General features: G+C 50.0%; 3 protein-coding genes across 4 annotated transcripts; 1 reads left to right on the top strand and 2 right to left on the bottom strand.

Annotated features, from left to right (window-relative positions):
• Window positions 1-3,455: 3,455 nt before the first annotated feature.
• Window positions 3,456-4,482, bottom strand: TrAFT101_000823 (uncharacterized protein; the record flags this gene model as incomplete). Its single annotated transcript, XM_066126163.1, has 2 exons — window positions 3,456-3,550; window positions 4,344-4,482. The coding sequence occupies 2 exons, from the start codon at window positions 4,480-4,482 to the stop codon at window positions 3,456-3,458; spliced, it is 234 nt and encodes a 77-aa protein (XP_065982262.1).
• A 4,019-nt stretch (window positions 4,483-8,501) lies between these two features.
• TrAFT101_000822 (uncharacterized protein) lies at window positions 8,502-12,050 on the top strand. 2 transcript variants are annotated; one of them, XM_066126162.1, is made up of 4 exons: window positions 8,502-8,713; window positions 9,363-10,437; window positions 10,504-11,043; window positions 11,103-12,050. In XM_066126162.1, exons 2-4 carry the CDS (start codon window positions 9,729-9,731, stop codon window positions 11,123-11,125), a joined length of 1,272 nt encoding a protein of 423 aa, XP_065982261.1. In that variant the 5' UTR covers window positions 8,502-8,713; window positions 9,363-9,728; the 3' UTR covers window positions 11,126-12,050. The 2 variants fall into 2 exon arrangements, with proteins under 2 accessions (XP_065982261.1, XP_024765047.1); XM_024909393.2 differs by having other exon boundaries at window positions 10,504-12,050.
• TrAFT101_000821 (uncharacterized protein) lies at window positions 12,042-12,801 on the bottom strand. Its single transcript, XM_024907473.2, has 2 exons — window positions 12,614-12,801; window positions 12,042-12,532 (listed from the first exon to the last, which is right to left on the bottom strand). The coding sequence occupies exons 1-2, from the start codon at window positions 12,619-12,621 to the stop codon at window positions 12,340-12,342; spliced, it is 201 nt and encodes a 66-aa protein (XP_024765045.1). The 5' UTR covers window positions 12,622-12,801; the 3' UTR covers window positions 12,042-12,339.
• Between the last annotated feature and the right edge of the window lie 774 nt (window positions 12,802-13,575).

Raw genomic sequence — 13,575 nt, 5'->3', positions numbered from 1 at the left:
TTCGATAATGGGAGGCACCCCATGTCGCTGCTGGGTAAGGGTGGTTGGGTTGTCCAAATGCCCAGCCATCCCAGCCATTCAACTCCATCCAAGAACAGCAACATACCTAATACAAGCACAAGCCCTGCCCTCTTCTCGGTGCCTGATTTGCATTTGCTAAACCAACATCGGTGTCAAGGGCTTGATGTTTGTCCATACTCATACCCGTGTACATACATAACTGGTGGCCATTATGGGCTGGAACAAGTCGCTTTTGTAGCCCCACAAAATGAGCTGTATACTGCTACTATACTTGTATGAGCAGTAGGTTGGTATTATTCTGGCGAGATGACACGAGCCGTGGCAGCTAGATGCCATCTCCTAGGCAGCAGTATTTTTTTTTTTTTTACTGCTCTCGTGACAATAGCATAGCAGTACTGATAACTACTCGTAGCACGTTTTGTATATTCCCCTTTTCGCCGGCGCTAGCTTGCCTATCCGTTGGACAAAGCGCTTCTCATGACCTTCACTCCTCTCCTCTGGGATTCGCTGCGCGTTATGTAATCTGAATGGATAGCCTGGCAATAGCCTGATATCAAGAGCGAGGACAAGTCGGCTCCATTCGGCAAACTTATGAGAAACTCCTCGGTTCCACTCGGCGCTTGTGCTAGCAAACGAAAACATGGATGCCGGAGCTAGATGGACAAGGGTCCCAGAGCGAACACTTGAGAGTGTTTAATCGGAGTTTAGGCCCGTCGGCAAAATGGGACTCGACAGGGAATTGATGCTCGTGGTGTACTCCGTACTCGTACGAGAGCACAAGGAATATGCTATTGTATCATGTACATGCTCCCTGCAACCTGATGGGTGGCTGTTGAGCAGGTATGCACGTTGATATCCCAGCAGCCACACCATTACGTTTTCTTGTAGTAATATGTGCGGTACACAGCGCAGCATATCATCAATGCCACTGCTAGGTACTACCTATCGCAGCCAGGGAGCAACAAATCCATCATCAGGTGATATGTCTGATTTTGAAACAACATGTTGGCCTCTTTCCTTGTCAACGCACCGGCGTGTCTGACATGATTGTGGCAGTGATGACCTATGGCTGTGTATTTCTTTTTTCTTTTTTCGCGTTGCATACGAGTGTGCGGGCGCGAAACAGTTCACTTTGGCTAGCCGCTTTTCTACCTTTGGATGCTCTGGCTAGTGGTCAGCATCATCAAAAAGGGTCGTTCTTTGGCATGACAATGAGCGCGCTTGGCCATTGGGTTGGCCCTTGTTATACCTGTACGACCTATTTCCATGGCTTGACACCGCAAAGAGCCTTTTTCCCGCTTAGCACTGCAAATCGAACGAAATGGTTGCATGGCGGAATTCTCCTCAACGGCTCTCCCACGTGGAAAGCCTCCAATAGTAGCCGGGTCAAGGTGTCCACAGCCCAGAGCTACGCGTGCTTTTGCTCTCCAGGCCTCTTTTTAGCTCGTCCATGGCCAATCTGCTACTCTGCTTCGTACTACTACCTAGTAGTATGTAGTAGCAGTATCATAGCGTGAGAGTCTTGTTGTCGTTAGCTTCAACTAACACTAGCTTATTGTCACCGCTCTTCATTGTACCCCCCAGCCGCCGGCGGGATTTGATCCCCTCGGGGAATGTAGGAAGTTCTATACAGAGAAGCAGCCATGCTCCCGTCATAATGTCTGAGCTCGTAATATATCTCGTCCGGAGTACATTTCACATTAGGATGAGCCAAGCAGCCAAGCTCTAGAAAAAAATGGCGCTAGCATGGCCAGTATCCCTGCAATTTCGGGGTTATTTGGCGGGCCAGAACGTTGAAAGTGACGTCGAAGCAACTGAGATGGTTTCCTGCACGCCAAAAACTGCGAGGATCGAATGGTAGTGGCTATTTTGGGGTTAGCCCGAGCCTGGGATCCGTCGCAGCCGGCGAGAAATTGGGGCGTATCTTGATGAGCGGGAAAGAAGTTCGGCAACACTGGAGACACCCTCAGGACCAGGGTCTCAGGTAGATGGTACTTATATAAGCGACCAAGTCCGTCACCAACCCAGCTGCACATTGCGGCGATGGCAGTACTGTAGTCGCGCAATCACAAATGCCTGTTGCAGCGCAGTGACCGAGTGGTGGGAAATGAAGGGAAATGAGACGAACTCATTATTAATTTATTCATCACATTTGCTTTTCCTCCTTTTCACTGTCGGGTTTGGTCTTTGTTGTGGCGATACAACGCTTGATAGAGGGCCCAGGCCACGTTTCCTGTATATTTCGACGTGGATTGGGTTGACTGAGCCATCAGTGCCGCTAGAGGCTTGCAAGTGTGAAGCAGATGCTCAATGTCTCGTACTTGCCGTTGTGAGGGGCAGGAGAAGAGTTCTAAACACGTTGATACATGGCCTACTTCGTAATCCCATCCTAAAATAGAAATTTGCTTCCTGGTTGTGCGTGCGTGTGTGTGTGTGTGAGTGCGTGTGGCAGTTGCATCAATGCATGAATAGCATATTGTCCCAGTCTTACTCGTAATATGGAGACCCGTCCTGGTGCGTGTCATTGTGCATAATATCGTCAACGGAAAAAAAAAACACATGTATGTATGTACGGAGAGATGTCCGCTGTGGTACTGCTCGGATGCGGGCGTTGGTAGGCTATCAGAGGTCCTCAATCTTGATTCCAACGGATCTGACAACGCAGTGGAAATGGAGCCGATGGAGAAGTTCGGAACGGGCAGCCAACGTGACAACTCTCCACTCGTGCCACCGGTCCCGCTGCATCGCCAGGAACGTCGACCCCAATGCCGAAGTGTGTGGACAGAATGGATACCAGACGGCCACCGTGGTTTTCACCAGCGTTACACAAAAGGCTTACATAGCATTCGCGCGTTGAGATTCTCCCTCGATCGATCGGATCCCAGAAAGTTGGAGTCGACGTTGGCGCGCCAGGACAAAGAGGAAATACTGTAACAGCAGCCGCCCAGCCCCTCCCTCCAAACCAAGGACGCACCATTGATTCGCCAACTCTAGCATTAAAGCGCACGTCACTTATATTCCCGCCAGCCACAAAAAGAATGTCAATGGTTGTCATTCGGATTCCCGCTTTGAGCAATTCCGGTTCCAGAAACACATAATAACGGGCAAGGATTTTCAACAGCTGATATGCGTGAATCGTGATCATGCTCTGGGATCGAGCGTTTAGCACCTCAGGTATAGAATACACCGTACGGCCATCCCTCATGCCCAAAACTGCGCGCGGGTATCAATGCGAATCTTCAGCACAAGCAAACTAAGCGGGCAGTTGTGTCACCAAACGCCGTCCCCTATACCGAAGCAGGACTCGCGCAGGGTGTGTGCCGTGTCGGGCCATCACATTGCATTTCTTACACCCGTTTTAATGCCTACAGGTGCTGGTAGTCATCTCAGGTAGCGAACAACTAGGCCGCCCAGACTTACTCGTATCTGACGACTCAGTGTATCTCGTTAGGGGCCACTTTGGGACCTGTCTTGTCTAGCCACCTGTCGCCGGCGATGGCTTGGATTTGGTCGCCGGCGGGCATGCTGCCTATTTAGGTCATGGCGTAAGAGAAATGGCATGCCAACTCTTCATTTGTCAGCCTAGCCGGGATGCCTCCATTGTCTGGATTTCAGGCCGCGCTAGTGGTGGGAATTGACTCGTTGCTGGAATAAGATGTGCATAGAGATGAGGCCAAAAAATCTGCACGTCAGGCGGTGAGGCGCAATGGTGTCGCAGCAGATTTGGCACTAGGCTGCTCGGGGAAAGCTCGGGAGGGGCACTATTGCAATCTTGGATATGTTACTTGTAAGTTGGAATAAAAAAAATCTAGGGAAAAAAACAGAGAGAGACAGAGAGGCAGCCGTGACGTAATTATGCGCGACCCTCATTAACCGCAAAACCAACGGGGCTTGAGCCACGGGCGCCACAACAATAATAGTTTTCGAAATTTGGCTCTAAACAATTTTTCTTCTCTGGTGGTTCTTCACACGGTTTCAGATCTGGCGAAGAGGCGAGCCAAACTAGCACTGGCCGAACGGAATCCGTGACCGATCCAACGCTTGTCGAATCTCTCTCTTACAATGTGTTGTATGTATACACCCTAGTCTCGTTAGTGCACAAATATAGTGTCTTCAAGCAAGTCTGTCCGTTTAGAGGAGCCCGCTACGGATAAGAGAACGGAAAAGGGAGCCAGAAACCCCCCTGTTGCCAGGCTGGCATGGGCTTGAAAGGCGCAGAAAAAAAAAAAAAAATAGAGCGAGACATAAAAACTTGACAAGCAGTAAAAAAAAAAAAAGGGAAAAAAGAAAAAAAAAAGAAAAAGAGGGAAGACGCTGTCTACTAGGGTTGCCTCCGCGGACAATTCTCGCAATGGCACGGCTGGTTCTCTCCTGAGCCCCTCGGCCGTTGTCCGACGAGGCGTTGGTCCTATCATATGGTAGGGAAGCTAGGGGCGCATCAGCCAAGGTCATCGTCTTCATGAGAAATCCGAGACTGGGTGAGTGCGATGCGGTCCGGTCGGCATTTAAGAGGCGCCACGGAGATGGGTATACCGCTTTTCGAAGCCCTCATACTTGTATGTATGTGCGATCGTGGATTCCAGTCAGGAGCCGCAAAAAGCTAAAGCGAGGCGTTGACACCCGGGCCAACGAATCTACACGAATCTACCTGGGGGCGAGAAACGGGGTCCTCCAAATCTGCGTCCCTCAGCGGGAAGACTCCACTACTCATGGGCTCCAGAGCTTCTGGAGTGCACGTCGAAGCTTTTTGGGCTCTCTGCCCAGCGGATCGCTACCGCTGAAGAGTGGACGCAAGTAATGGAGCGAGCATGGGCCTGAGGCCACTCGCGAGGGAACTGAAAAAGAGGGTGTGGCCTGGGTCCACCAAGATCTGTCCTCTGTGGATTCGATGTCAACTGCGAGGCCGTGGTTTATACATAACCATTGGCCGCTGCCACTTGGCAGAGCAGGGCAGGGGGTACTTTGGAAGGCGCTTGCACTTGTCGACGCATAACGGTAATGATTGGTGCATGTGTCATAGCCAAGTTGCGTTTCTGCCGCCTTGATCGGTCCGTATAGTAATAGGCCTCGTTTTGTAATCCGACAAGTGCTGAGATGGGACAGCTACACAGTACGCGGCGAGAGAAGCAAGAGATGACGTGATCTCCAGCGAATGAAGCCCGATGCAATATTTGGGATGAGCGAGCATTTCGGCTGGTGGGGGGGTAGCTGTTGATCCTTTTCTTGCAACACTACTACCTGGAATAGCACGTAGTACCAGTACTTCATCCTCGCACGAGCGGAATTTTTTCCCTAATTAGTAACTTCGTGCAGAACTCCCTTTTCAATGCTCCGAGGTCGATATCCCAGCAGTATCTCATATATCGGACCGGAATCAAAACTACAGGCGCACTAGGTACTGCTACTAGGTAGTAGTACTCATATTAGCATGTTCTTGCTTGACTCGTGCGCATAGCTGCTTATAATGCCAGCTGTACAGTAAGGGACGTTGTGCTCCGCGCTGCATACTCTGTCTGGTATATTGTAGCCCAAAGGTTTTGCAAGCGGAATGATAGGCCTTGCGCTTCGGCCCCAAGAAAGAGAAGCAGAAAGAAAAAAAGAAAGAAAGAAAGAAAGAAAGGGCTGATTTGGAGCCAAGATTGCGCTAGCAGGGTGTTGTAGAGTATTGCAGCTGATCTCCCTTTGTCAGAATCCTTTTGTGGTGAAGCGTATTAGTGACTTGGCCGTCTCCTTGTGAGTATTGCCCGACGTCCACCAATCAAACCCATGATACGCGTCTCATGGCGGGAAAATAGCACTCTTCCCTTGATCTAAACAGGCATTTTTGATAGTCATGTGATGCAGAAGAGGCTGATAAATTCGTACCACATTAGCGGTGATACCCTGCGCAGCTGTATTTTGACAACCCGCGTGATGCGGAATTCGAGCGCTGTTTCAAAGTGGCATTGGGCATTGCTTTGATGTCCATGGGAAGCAGTTGTTTCTATCCTAGTATGGAGTGCTGCATAGATACAAAGTATGGCTAGCACTTGCAGCTTTGAATGGCCACACATACACAGTATGCACCACGCTAGTACAGGTAGTAGGATTGCATTGACATTAGGCATGTAGGGTCTGCTGTGCCATGCCATGCACGGCTAAGGTAGTCGATTTTGATTAGCACGCTGTGAAGGATGTGTAGGTGCAGCATCGAGTCCAAAGTAGGTTGAGCAGAGCTGGCACTTGGTTGTATCCGACCAGGTTAGCAGTGGACGAGACAAAGGACGAAAGCAAGGGGAAGGAAACAGGCTAGTGTTGTGGCTAAGCCATCGCTATAGCTTGCATGTCACCGTACGAGAGCCCTGATCCCCTACTGGGTGGTAGACTCGTACGAGGGAATACGTTGCTCGGTAGCCGGGGATGAAGAAACGACTGGGCCGCTGAGAAGCAGATTGATAATAGGTATACAAGAGCAAACGCCGAGTAGGTTCGATACGGCACATAGCGACGTCGGCCATTTTGATTGACCGCCGGACCGCTGTCTATGAGGTAATTAGGGAGCAGAATGTGCTGCCGTGACTGAGAACGAAACGAGAAAGATGCAGCAGCATAAGAGAGTTGGCTCAAACGAGGTTGCAACAACGAACTTTTTGCGTGCCTCGGATTGAAAAGGATGCAGCCAGCAGGCCGTCTCTGCTATTGCCACGGAGGGAGGTAGATTCCAAAACAAGCACTCATTCATTGTAAGTTAAGGCATATCGCCGATGCCACTACCATGTTTGGGGAGTGTGTGCGTGCTATGATATGGTAATGGTGATGGTGATGGTGATAGTGACGATGATGACGATTGTGCTGCTGCTGCTGATGCCAATCCAGCTACTCGTATAGTCGTAGTAGGTATTGGCTGCAAAGAGGTTTGGGCCTGTTCGGTCTCTCGCTCTCTTTGGGTTCCCATGCGGCCCGTGGCTTGAGAGCAAGCATACTGTACATTGTCATTGTGCCATGCCATATTGGTACATGCCATGCTGTCCCATGGCATCCCAATACCCGGATGTGGTATGTCGTACAAAGTAAGATAGACGGGATAAACGAGCACGTCAGGCGCCGCACACGGTAGCATTGGGATGCCACTTGGCAGTGCCCTCACGACACAGCAGCTAAGAGAGATAGCGCGTCCTCGTACAAGTAGGGAGCAGGCTAGGGAGAGCGATATGGAAGACATGGGGATATTACCAGCGCAATCCGCGTCTATTTCTCAGACAGACAACTCACACCAATGACAATGGCCAGGGCCTTGGCCGCAAGCAGGGCCAGAAGAAATGATCGCTTCTCGCTGAGACGAGTCGTGTCATGAAAGACACCCCCCGAACATCGGCACCGTCTGCCGCCAACGTCCATTGACGACCAGAGATCCCTGTTCGTTACGCGAAAGAGCAAAAAGTGCCGCCCCCTGGTCGAGGCGCCGGGATCATTTGAACCCTGAGTAGCTTTTTGGAACCTGTCTTTGGCCAATTTGCCATCAGCGCAGTGCGCCGAGACAAGGCGGCTGGGAATTCGCTCGCGAAGAACGGCATCACATCACATCAAAATGACAATTGCGCCGTGTGTTGGGTGGAAATGAGCACTGGCGCTCGCCCTGCTTTTCAGTTGGCGCGAGTTGATAAACTTTGCTGGCGCTACGTAGGTGTCAATACCAAAAGATGATGCCCAAGGCATCGATGCTGCAGCGAGTATACATCGGAGGTACCTGCTGCCGCCTGCGATAACGGCTGGATGCGGCAGGTGTGCGGCAAGTACCAGTACTGGCCGTGCTGCTTAATTGATCATCCGGTGGCGGTAGGTCGCCAGACTAATCAAGAAACGAGAGGAAGGAAAGGTGCGTGCGAGCGACTAGCCCCGTGCGCAAAGGCCGCCGTAGCCCCGACGGGAGCTGTGTGTACGAAAAACTTCGGAAAGGGCGAAGGCGACGGCCACGGCGAGGCGGCAGAAGCGCTGCTATTTTGATGCCATGTACGAGTACGCGGCGTTGTGGCTGCTGGGATGAACTGTGGTGTGTCTGTGGCAAGTGATGCGCAAATGCAAAGGCTGCTGCAGCAGCGCCGTAAAAAGCAAATTCTTCCTAGCGGGAAACTTTATACGGCCCAGTGCTCAACTGGCGCTTTGTCTGGGACATGTTTTATTGCTGCAAGCAGGCAGATAGTAGGTAATACGTTGAGTATATGATGCTGATACTGCCGTTAGAAGTAGTATTACAAACTATTACCACATATGATACTGGGCTGCAGCAGCTATACGGCCGTAGAAGCTTGTTTTCATAAAACTATAGAGGTATATATATATTTTGTCTTTTTCGATCCAGTAATTGGCCGACGCGTCAAGCACAAAGTATCGGGTACCGCCAAGTCTACTGTATGGCGACTAGCGCCCTAATCCCTTCTCCCCTGCCCGTCTTTTCTCCGGCCATCTAGTCTTTTTTTTTTTTTTTTTTTGACGTGACGAACTCAAGCCTACAAGTACTCTTTCCTTTGAGACTGAGCTTTTGCCGACTTTTTTTCCCGGCTTTCTTCTTTCCTCCTTCATCCCTCTCAATCTTGCTGGGGCTGATTATCTGGCTATCTTTTTTGTCTTTCTCGCCCTTTGATCCCATCTCGATCTCATCTCGTGAGCAGAAGCTACAGCATATTGGAGTTCAGCCGCGGCATTGCTACGGACGGTGAGTGCACAAAAAGAGGGCCCCTCAATGGCCGTTCCGTCCCTTTTCTGCCTTCTCCAAAAAAGACCACAAAAAAAAAGAGCGAGAGGTCAATCCTCCTTGATGCTGGATCCCCTCCCACCTCCATTGCCCCAGAACCCGAACCCTTCCTTGCTCTGCTATTCCCGTCCCCATCCTGCTAGGCAGTACTCTACATGCCGCGATGCCTCACCCACATCCCAGCGCTGCATTCGCAATGTTTTCCCAACGTTCAACGCCCTCCTGTGTTTTTCTGCTTGCGGCCTTCGCGATGCCACCTGATAGCGATAGCGCTGCCCTTTGCTTTGCCCCACTCGCCACCGCCCGCTGAACGACCGCTACGGCACAGCAGCTGCGTCTGCCAACGTTCCGCTGCAGCGCACTGTACTCGCTGCGTTGTACCGGTACAAGCGCTGGCACCCTACTCGTACCCCACCCTGCGCTTTCGGCATCCTGGAAAGGTTCTTGTTGCCACTCCACCCTCCCCTTGCTAGCGCGTTGTTTTTTTTTTTCCCTTTCTCACACACCTCGCCCCACTTCGCGCTCGACCTTTTTGGCACTTTTTTTTTTCTCTCGCTTTTTCCTGATACAATACTTTTTCTTTGTACCTGACAGTTCTTGCGCTCTCCAGGGCAGATAAAATAGGAACGAGACCCAGTTTCTCCACCCCACTCGACTGTTCCCTACCTAACCAACTTTCTCAATTTGAGGGACCTGTTATACTGAGAGCCTCATCCAATTGACCTCCACCTTCCCCAGAGCCTTTCGCAACATCACGCGTGGGCCTCATTGAGAGTTGAGAAGAAGAATTGCAATCCTCGTCTTTTATACTCGTGACGAACACACTTCGTCGCCTTCCGAGTCGACCAACGCCAATTCCTACTTCGCGCACTCGCTGTCTCTCCCTCCCTTGAGGTAGTAAGAGGACAAGGACAAGAACAAGCACAAGAAGAAAAAAACACACGTCTTCCATCTCGACGCGTCTTCTCACAAGATTATGGACGGCCCTCAATACCCGACCAATGGTGTAAACACATCTGCGGCTCAAACATACCCATCACCCACGGCCATCTCGCCTCACCAGCTTCAAACTGGTTCTCCTCTGCCGCAGACGCTTCCGCCTCTGCAGCCCCATACCGTCGCCATGCAGCCTCTCTACGGCAGCCACCCGCATACACCGCGAACTCCGGGCACTCCAAACACTCCAAACCAGAACCTGCCCAGTTACCAGCAGCAGACCTCGCAGCCTGGCCACCGTCCTGGCATCTACTCCATGGCCCAGAACCCGTACCCTCACCAGGGCTATGCTACCTCTGCTGGTATGATGCCTCAAGCCACCACTGCCGTCTCGCATCCGCAGCCCATTGCTCCTGCGCCGTCTGGTGGCCGCGGACCTCCAGTCCTGCGCCCCATGCCCCCCGGTGGCATTATGCCCCAGCCCGGTGTAGCCTCTCCCTACGGCCCTGGTTCTCTCATGCAGCCCAATTCCATCCTCCAAGATGGTGAGCAGCCCACCCACGTTGTTGGATCTCAGGGTCGCCGAGGAATCCTGCCTAGTGCTCCTGGACGCCCTGCTGCTCAAGCCGCTGGAACTGGTGCGAAGAACACTGTTATTCCCGTCAAGGATGCTGATGGAAAATTCCCGTGCCCTCACTGCACCAAGACTTACCTCCATGCTAAGCACTTGAAGCGCCATCTCCTGCGTCGTAAGTCCTATATTTGCATCATCAATCTCGCGTGAATTCCTTGTGTATGCTGACTATACACTCTAGACACTGGTGACCGCCCCTACATGTGTGTACTCTGCCGGGATACATTCTCTCGAAGCGACATTCTCAAGCGTCACTTCCAGAAGTGCTCTATTCGCCGTGGCAACCCCACCGGCGCTAGCCATTTGTCCCACCCGCAGGCTCACGTCAAGAAGAATGCTCAGGCTCAGCAGAAGGCAGCTCTTGAGAACGGAGGAGATTTGAACCACTTGAATGGATTGGGTAACATGGGTGGAAACAACATTGTTCATCCCTTTGGTATTGTTCCCGTTCAGGATGGCATGAACGGCATGGCTGGCGACCAGAGTCAACTCTCCAGGTCTAGCAGCATGGGTAGACTTGATAATGATGCGGACCGGAGGAACATGACTGGGCCTGTAATGGGCGCCTCGCAGCAATATGCGGGCGACGTTTCTAGCACCATGACCAATCAACAGATGCCAAACTACAGTATGCCCCCTGGCCAGAATGGTATTCCCATGTACGGCGGTTCCAACCCGAACCAACAGCCTGGCCTTGATTGGTCTCAGGTCTTCCAGCCTGGTGCGCATCAACCTCAGATCCATCCTCCTAATTCAGCCCCTAATCATGGACAGACGCAGACCGAAATCAAGGCCGAGCCTAATCTGGCCGGTTAGAAGCCAGAGCCGAGTCCACATGATGATGACCCCCCCGCCAGCCGATCTGGAGTATGAATAATCTCTTAGCATTTTCAATCCAAGTCTGGATTGTGGCCCTTCATCTAGCCTCCATTCCGCAGCTGTATGAGAAGCACGGAAAACCGAAAACCTGGGCTGAGCGAGCTTTGAGAACAAAGAGATCCTTGTACCCATTTCGAAAGCGGGGATTTCTGGAATTCACCAAACTGCACTTTCAACTATGCTAGTTGTTTTAAGTCGTCTTCGTCTTTGTTGGAGAAAAAAAGGTTGCAAGACAAAAAAAATTTCCCCAAAAAATTCCCCAAAAAAAATCGAGGGTTGCATTGAGAGGCGTTTCGATTTGATTTTATGTTTTCTTTTACGGTTTGGTTTTTTCTAACGTCTTTTCTTTTTATTTTCTTTTTGGTGTGAGAACGCAACCGATGGAACCGCGCATATGGGCGACTCTATGAGCGACAAATCCATTCGGCTTGCTTTGCATACATGAGGGTTCGGCTTCGGTGGCGTCTTGTGTGCTGTAAATTGCATTTTCAGTACGGATAGATAGGGTGTGGAGTTGACTTTTATTAGACTTCGATCCGACATAGAAGGGAGGAATTTTGGCCGGCTGTGATAGTTTCCTGGTACGCCATTATGATCTCGTGGACTTGGTTATATAATGAGTATTGTTCCGTCTTGCGTTACCAACGCTAGATGGGCGACGTGGAGGATGGTGGAAAATTAAAAACAAAATGGGGGTGGAATTGGATGATGGGAGTGGAGGATGAAAGGTTGGCAAACTGTTAGAGACTATGTAAAAATGGAAGAGCCCCCTGATGGTCAAACAGGGCAGAACGAAACAGAACGATAGTCATCACAATAGAATCAGTTTTTTCACAACATGGCATCCAGCAATCCAGCATTTTTCTGACTTAGTTTTTTATGTGATTCGCTGACGCTGTATATACCTATTTACATGTGCTTCTATGAGCTTCAACTATTGTAAAATGCCACTTTGGTATCATTAACAAGGCTTGTATAGAGTCTTAACAGCGACTTAGCTGTAAGTATTTTGGGAGACTAGAGATAACACAGAAGTGCTGCTCATAATGACAACGGCTAGTGAGAGTGACTGAGAAAATACGAGACAATGCGTATGAGATGGTGAAATCAAGTATAGAAGGCTCCCATCTTTTGTCCTTCAACGCTCTTGACTTTTGTCCACGCTTGTGATTTTCGGCGCCATCTCACGCAGCGCAGATCTGTCCTCTTCCGTTGGCGTATATCCAAATTTCTCCTCGGCTTTGTCGGACAGGTAGAGCCCAGCACAGCCCCAGGCGATGATGGCAACACCGACGCCGAGACGGGTCTTGGGGGCCAGATTGGTGTAAGCCCTGTAAAAATTGGGAAGGGGTGTAAGTGAAGAGTTGATATGCTTTGGGGGGGGTAACTATTGCTATGATGATATGGCCCACTTGAACATTTTCTTTTTTTGAAATCTTTTTCCTTCTCGAAGATGTTGAGAATGGATAATGTGGCTGAATAAGACAATGTACTGAGTTTGAAACTCGGTTGGTATCTCGGCTAACCAAGTAACAGGCAATGAAGCCAAACAAATGGACAAGTGTGAATATTGGATATACAGTTTAAAATGACTGCATGGCGTTGGAAGTTCCGTAAAATGTACTTGGTGACGAGAAAGAAAACGATGTCGTTGAGAATGGAGCTGGTCACATGACATGTTTCTCCATGGCTCATAAGCTTGTATCCCTTAGCGCCAATGCTGAGAAGAATGGCTTATAGCCCGCTAAGTAGATACTTGAACTGAATCAGACTCAGAAGACAGACGTTGATGAGCCTAATTTCCTATTGTAATGCGGAAAAGCCGTGAATATCGACAGCTGGATGATGTTGTAGTATTGAAAGGGCCGAACTGAAACAAATGTAGGTGACTTGTGATGGTCCGACATCAAATCACGGTCATGAGATGAGAGTTTCCTCTGTGAGGTGAGGCTGTGAGACTTGTTCAATCTCGGCCTCATTATTGCGCAAGGTTTCGCCGATGATGATGGCAATGCGCTTCAAAATAAAAATAAAAATAAAAATAGATAAAGTGTTTAATATTGTGGGAAAATTCAGGGCGTTGGATACAACGGACTTTTTTTTTTTTTTTTTTTTTTTTTAGGTGCGCCTAGGCAGGTATGAAATTGGGTACAAGCAAATGGAGTACATAGACTTACTCTCCAAAAAGCCATGATATCGTCCTCTAGAGAGTCATTTAGACAATGTAGAAAGACATGTCATTTAAGAGGTGTAAACGTATGAATATTTGTCAGTTTCCTCGGAATGGAAGTTTAAAAATAAACAATTTCTGTTTAATATGCTTGGTCGTAGCCTCTGAATTAAGTTTAAGCCTCAACCGCGGCCCAGAAGGCTT

Source organism: Trichoderma asperellum, chromosome 1, assembly GCF_020647865.1.
Source record: "Trichoderma asperellum chromosome 1, complete sequence".
Lineage (NCBI taxonomy): Eukaryota > Fungi > Ascomycota > Sordariomycetes > Hypocreales > Hypocreaceae > Trichoderma > Trichoderma asperellum.
This window is presented reverse-complemented; position numbering and strand designations above follow the sequence as displayed.

What these genes read in the sequence shown, in the direction of transcription:
- TrAFT101_000822 (XM_024909393.2), top strand. Translation starts at nt 9,729, where the DNA reads ATGGACGGCCCTCAATACCCGACCAATGGTGTAAACACATCTGCGGCT. An exon ending in GAAGCGCCATCTCCTGCGTC is followed by an intron (nt 10,438 to 10,503) that starts GTAAGTCCTATA and finishes TATACACTCTAG; the next exon opens with ACACTGGTGACCGCCCCTAC.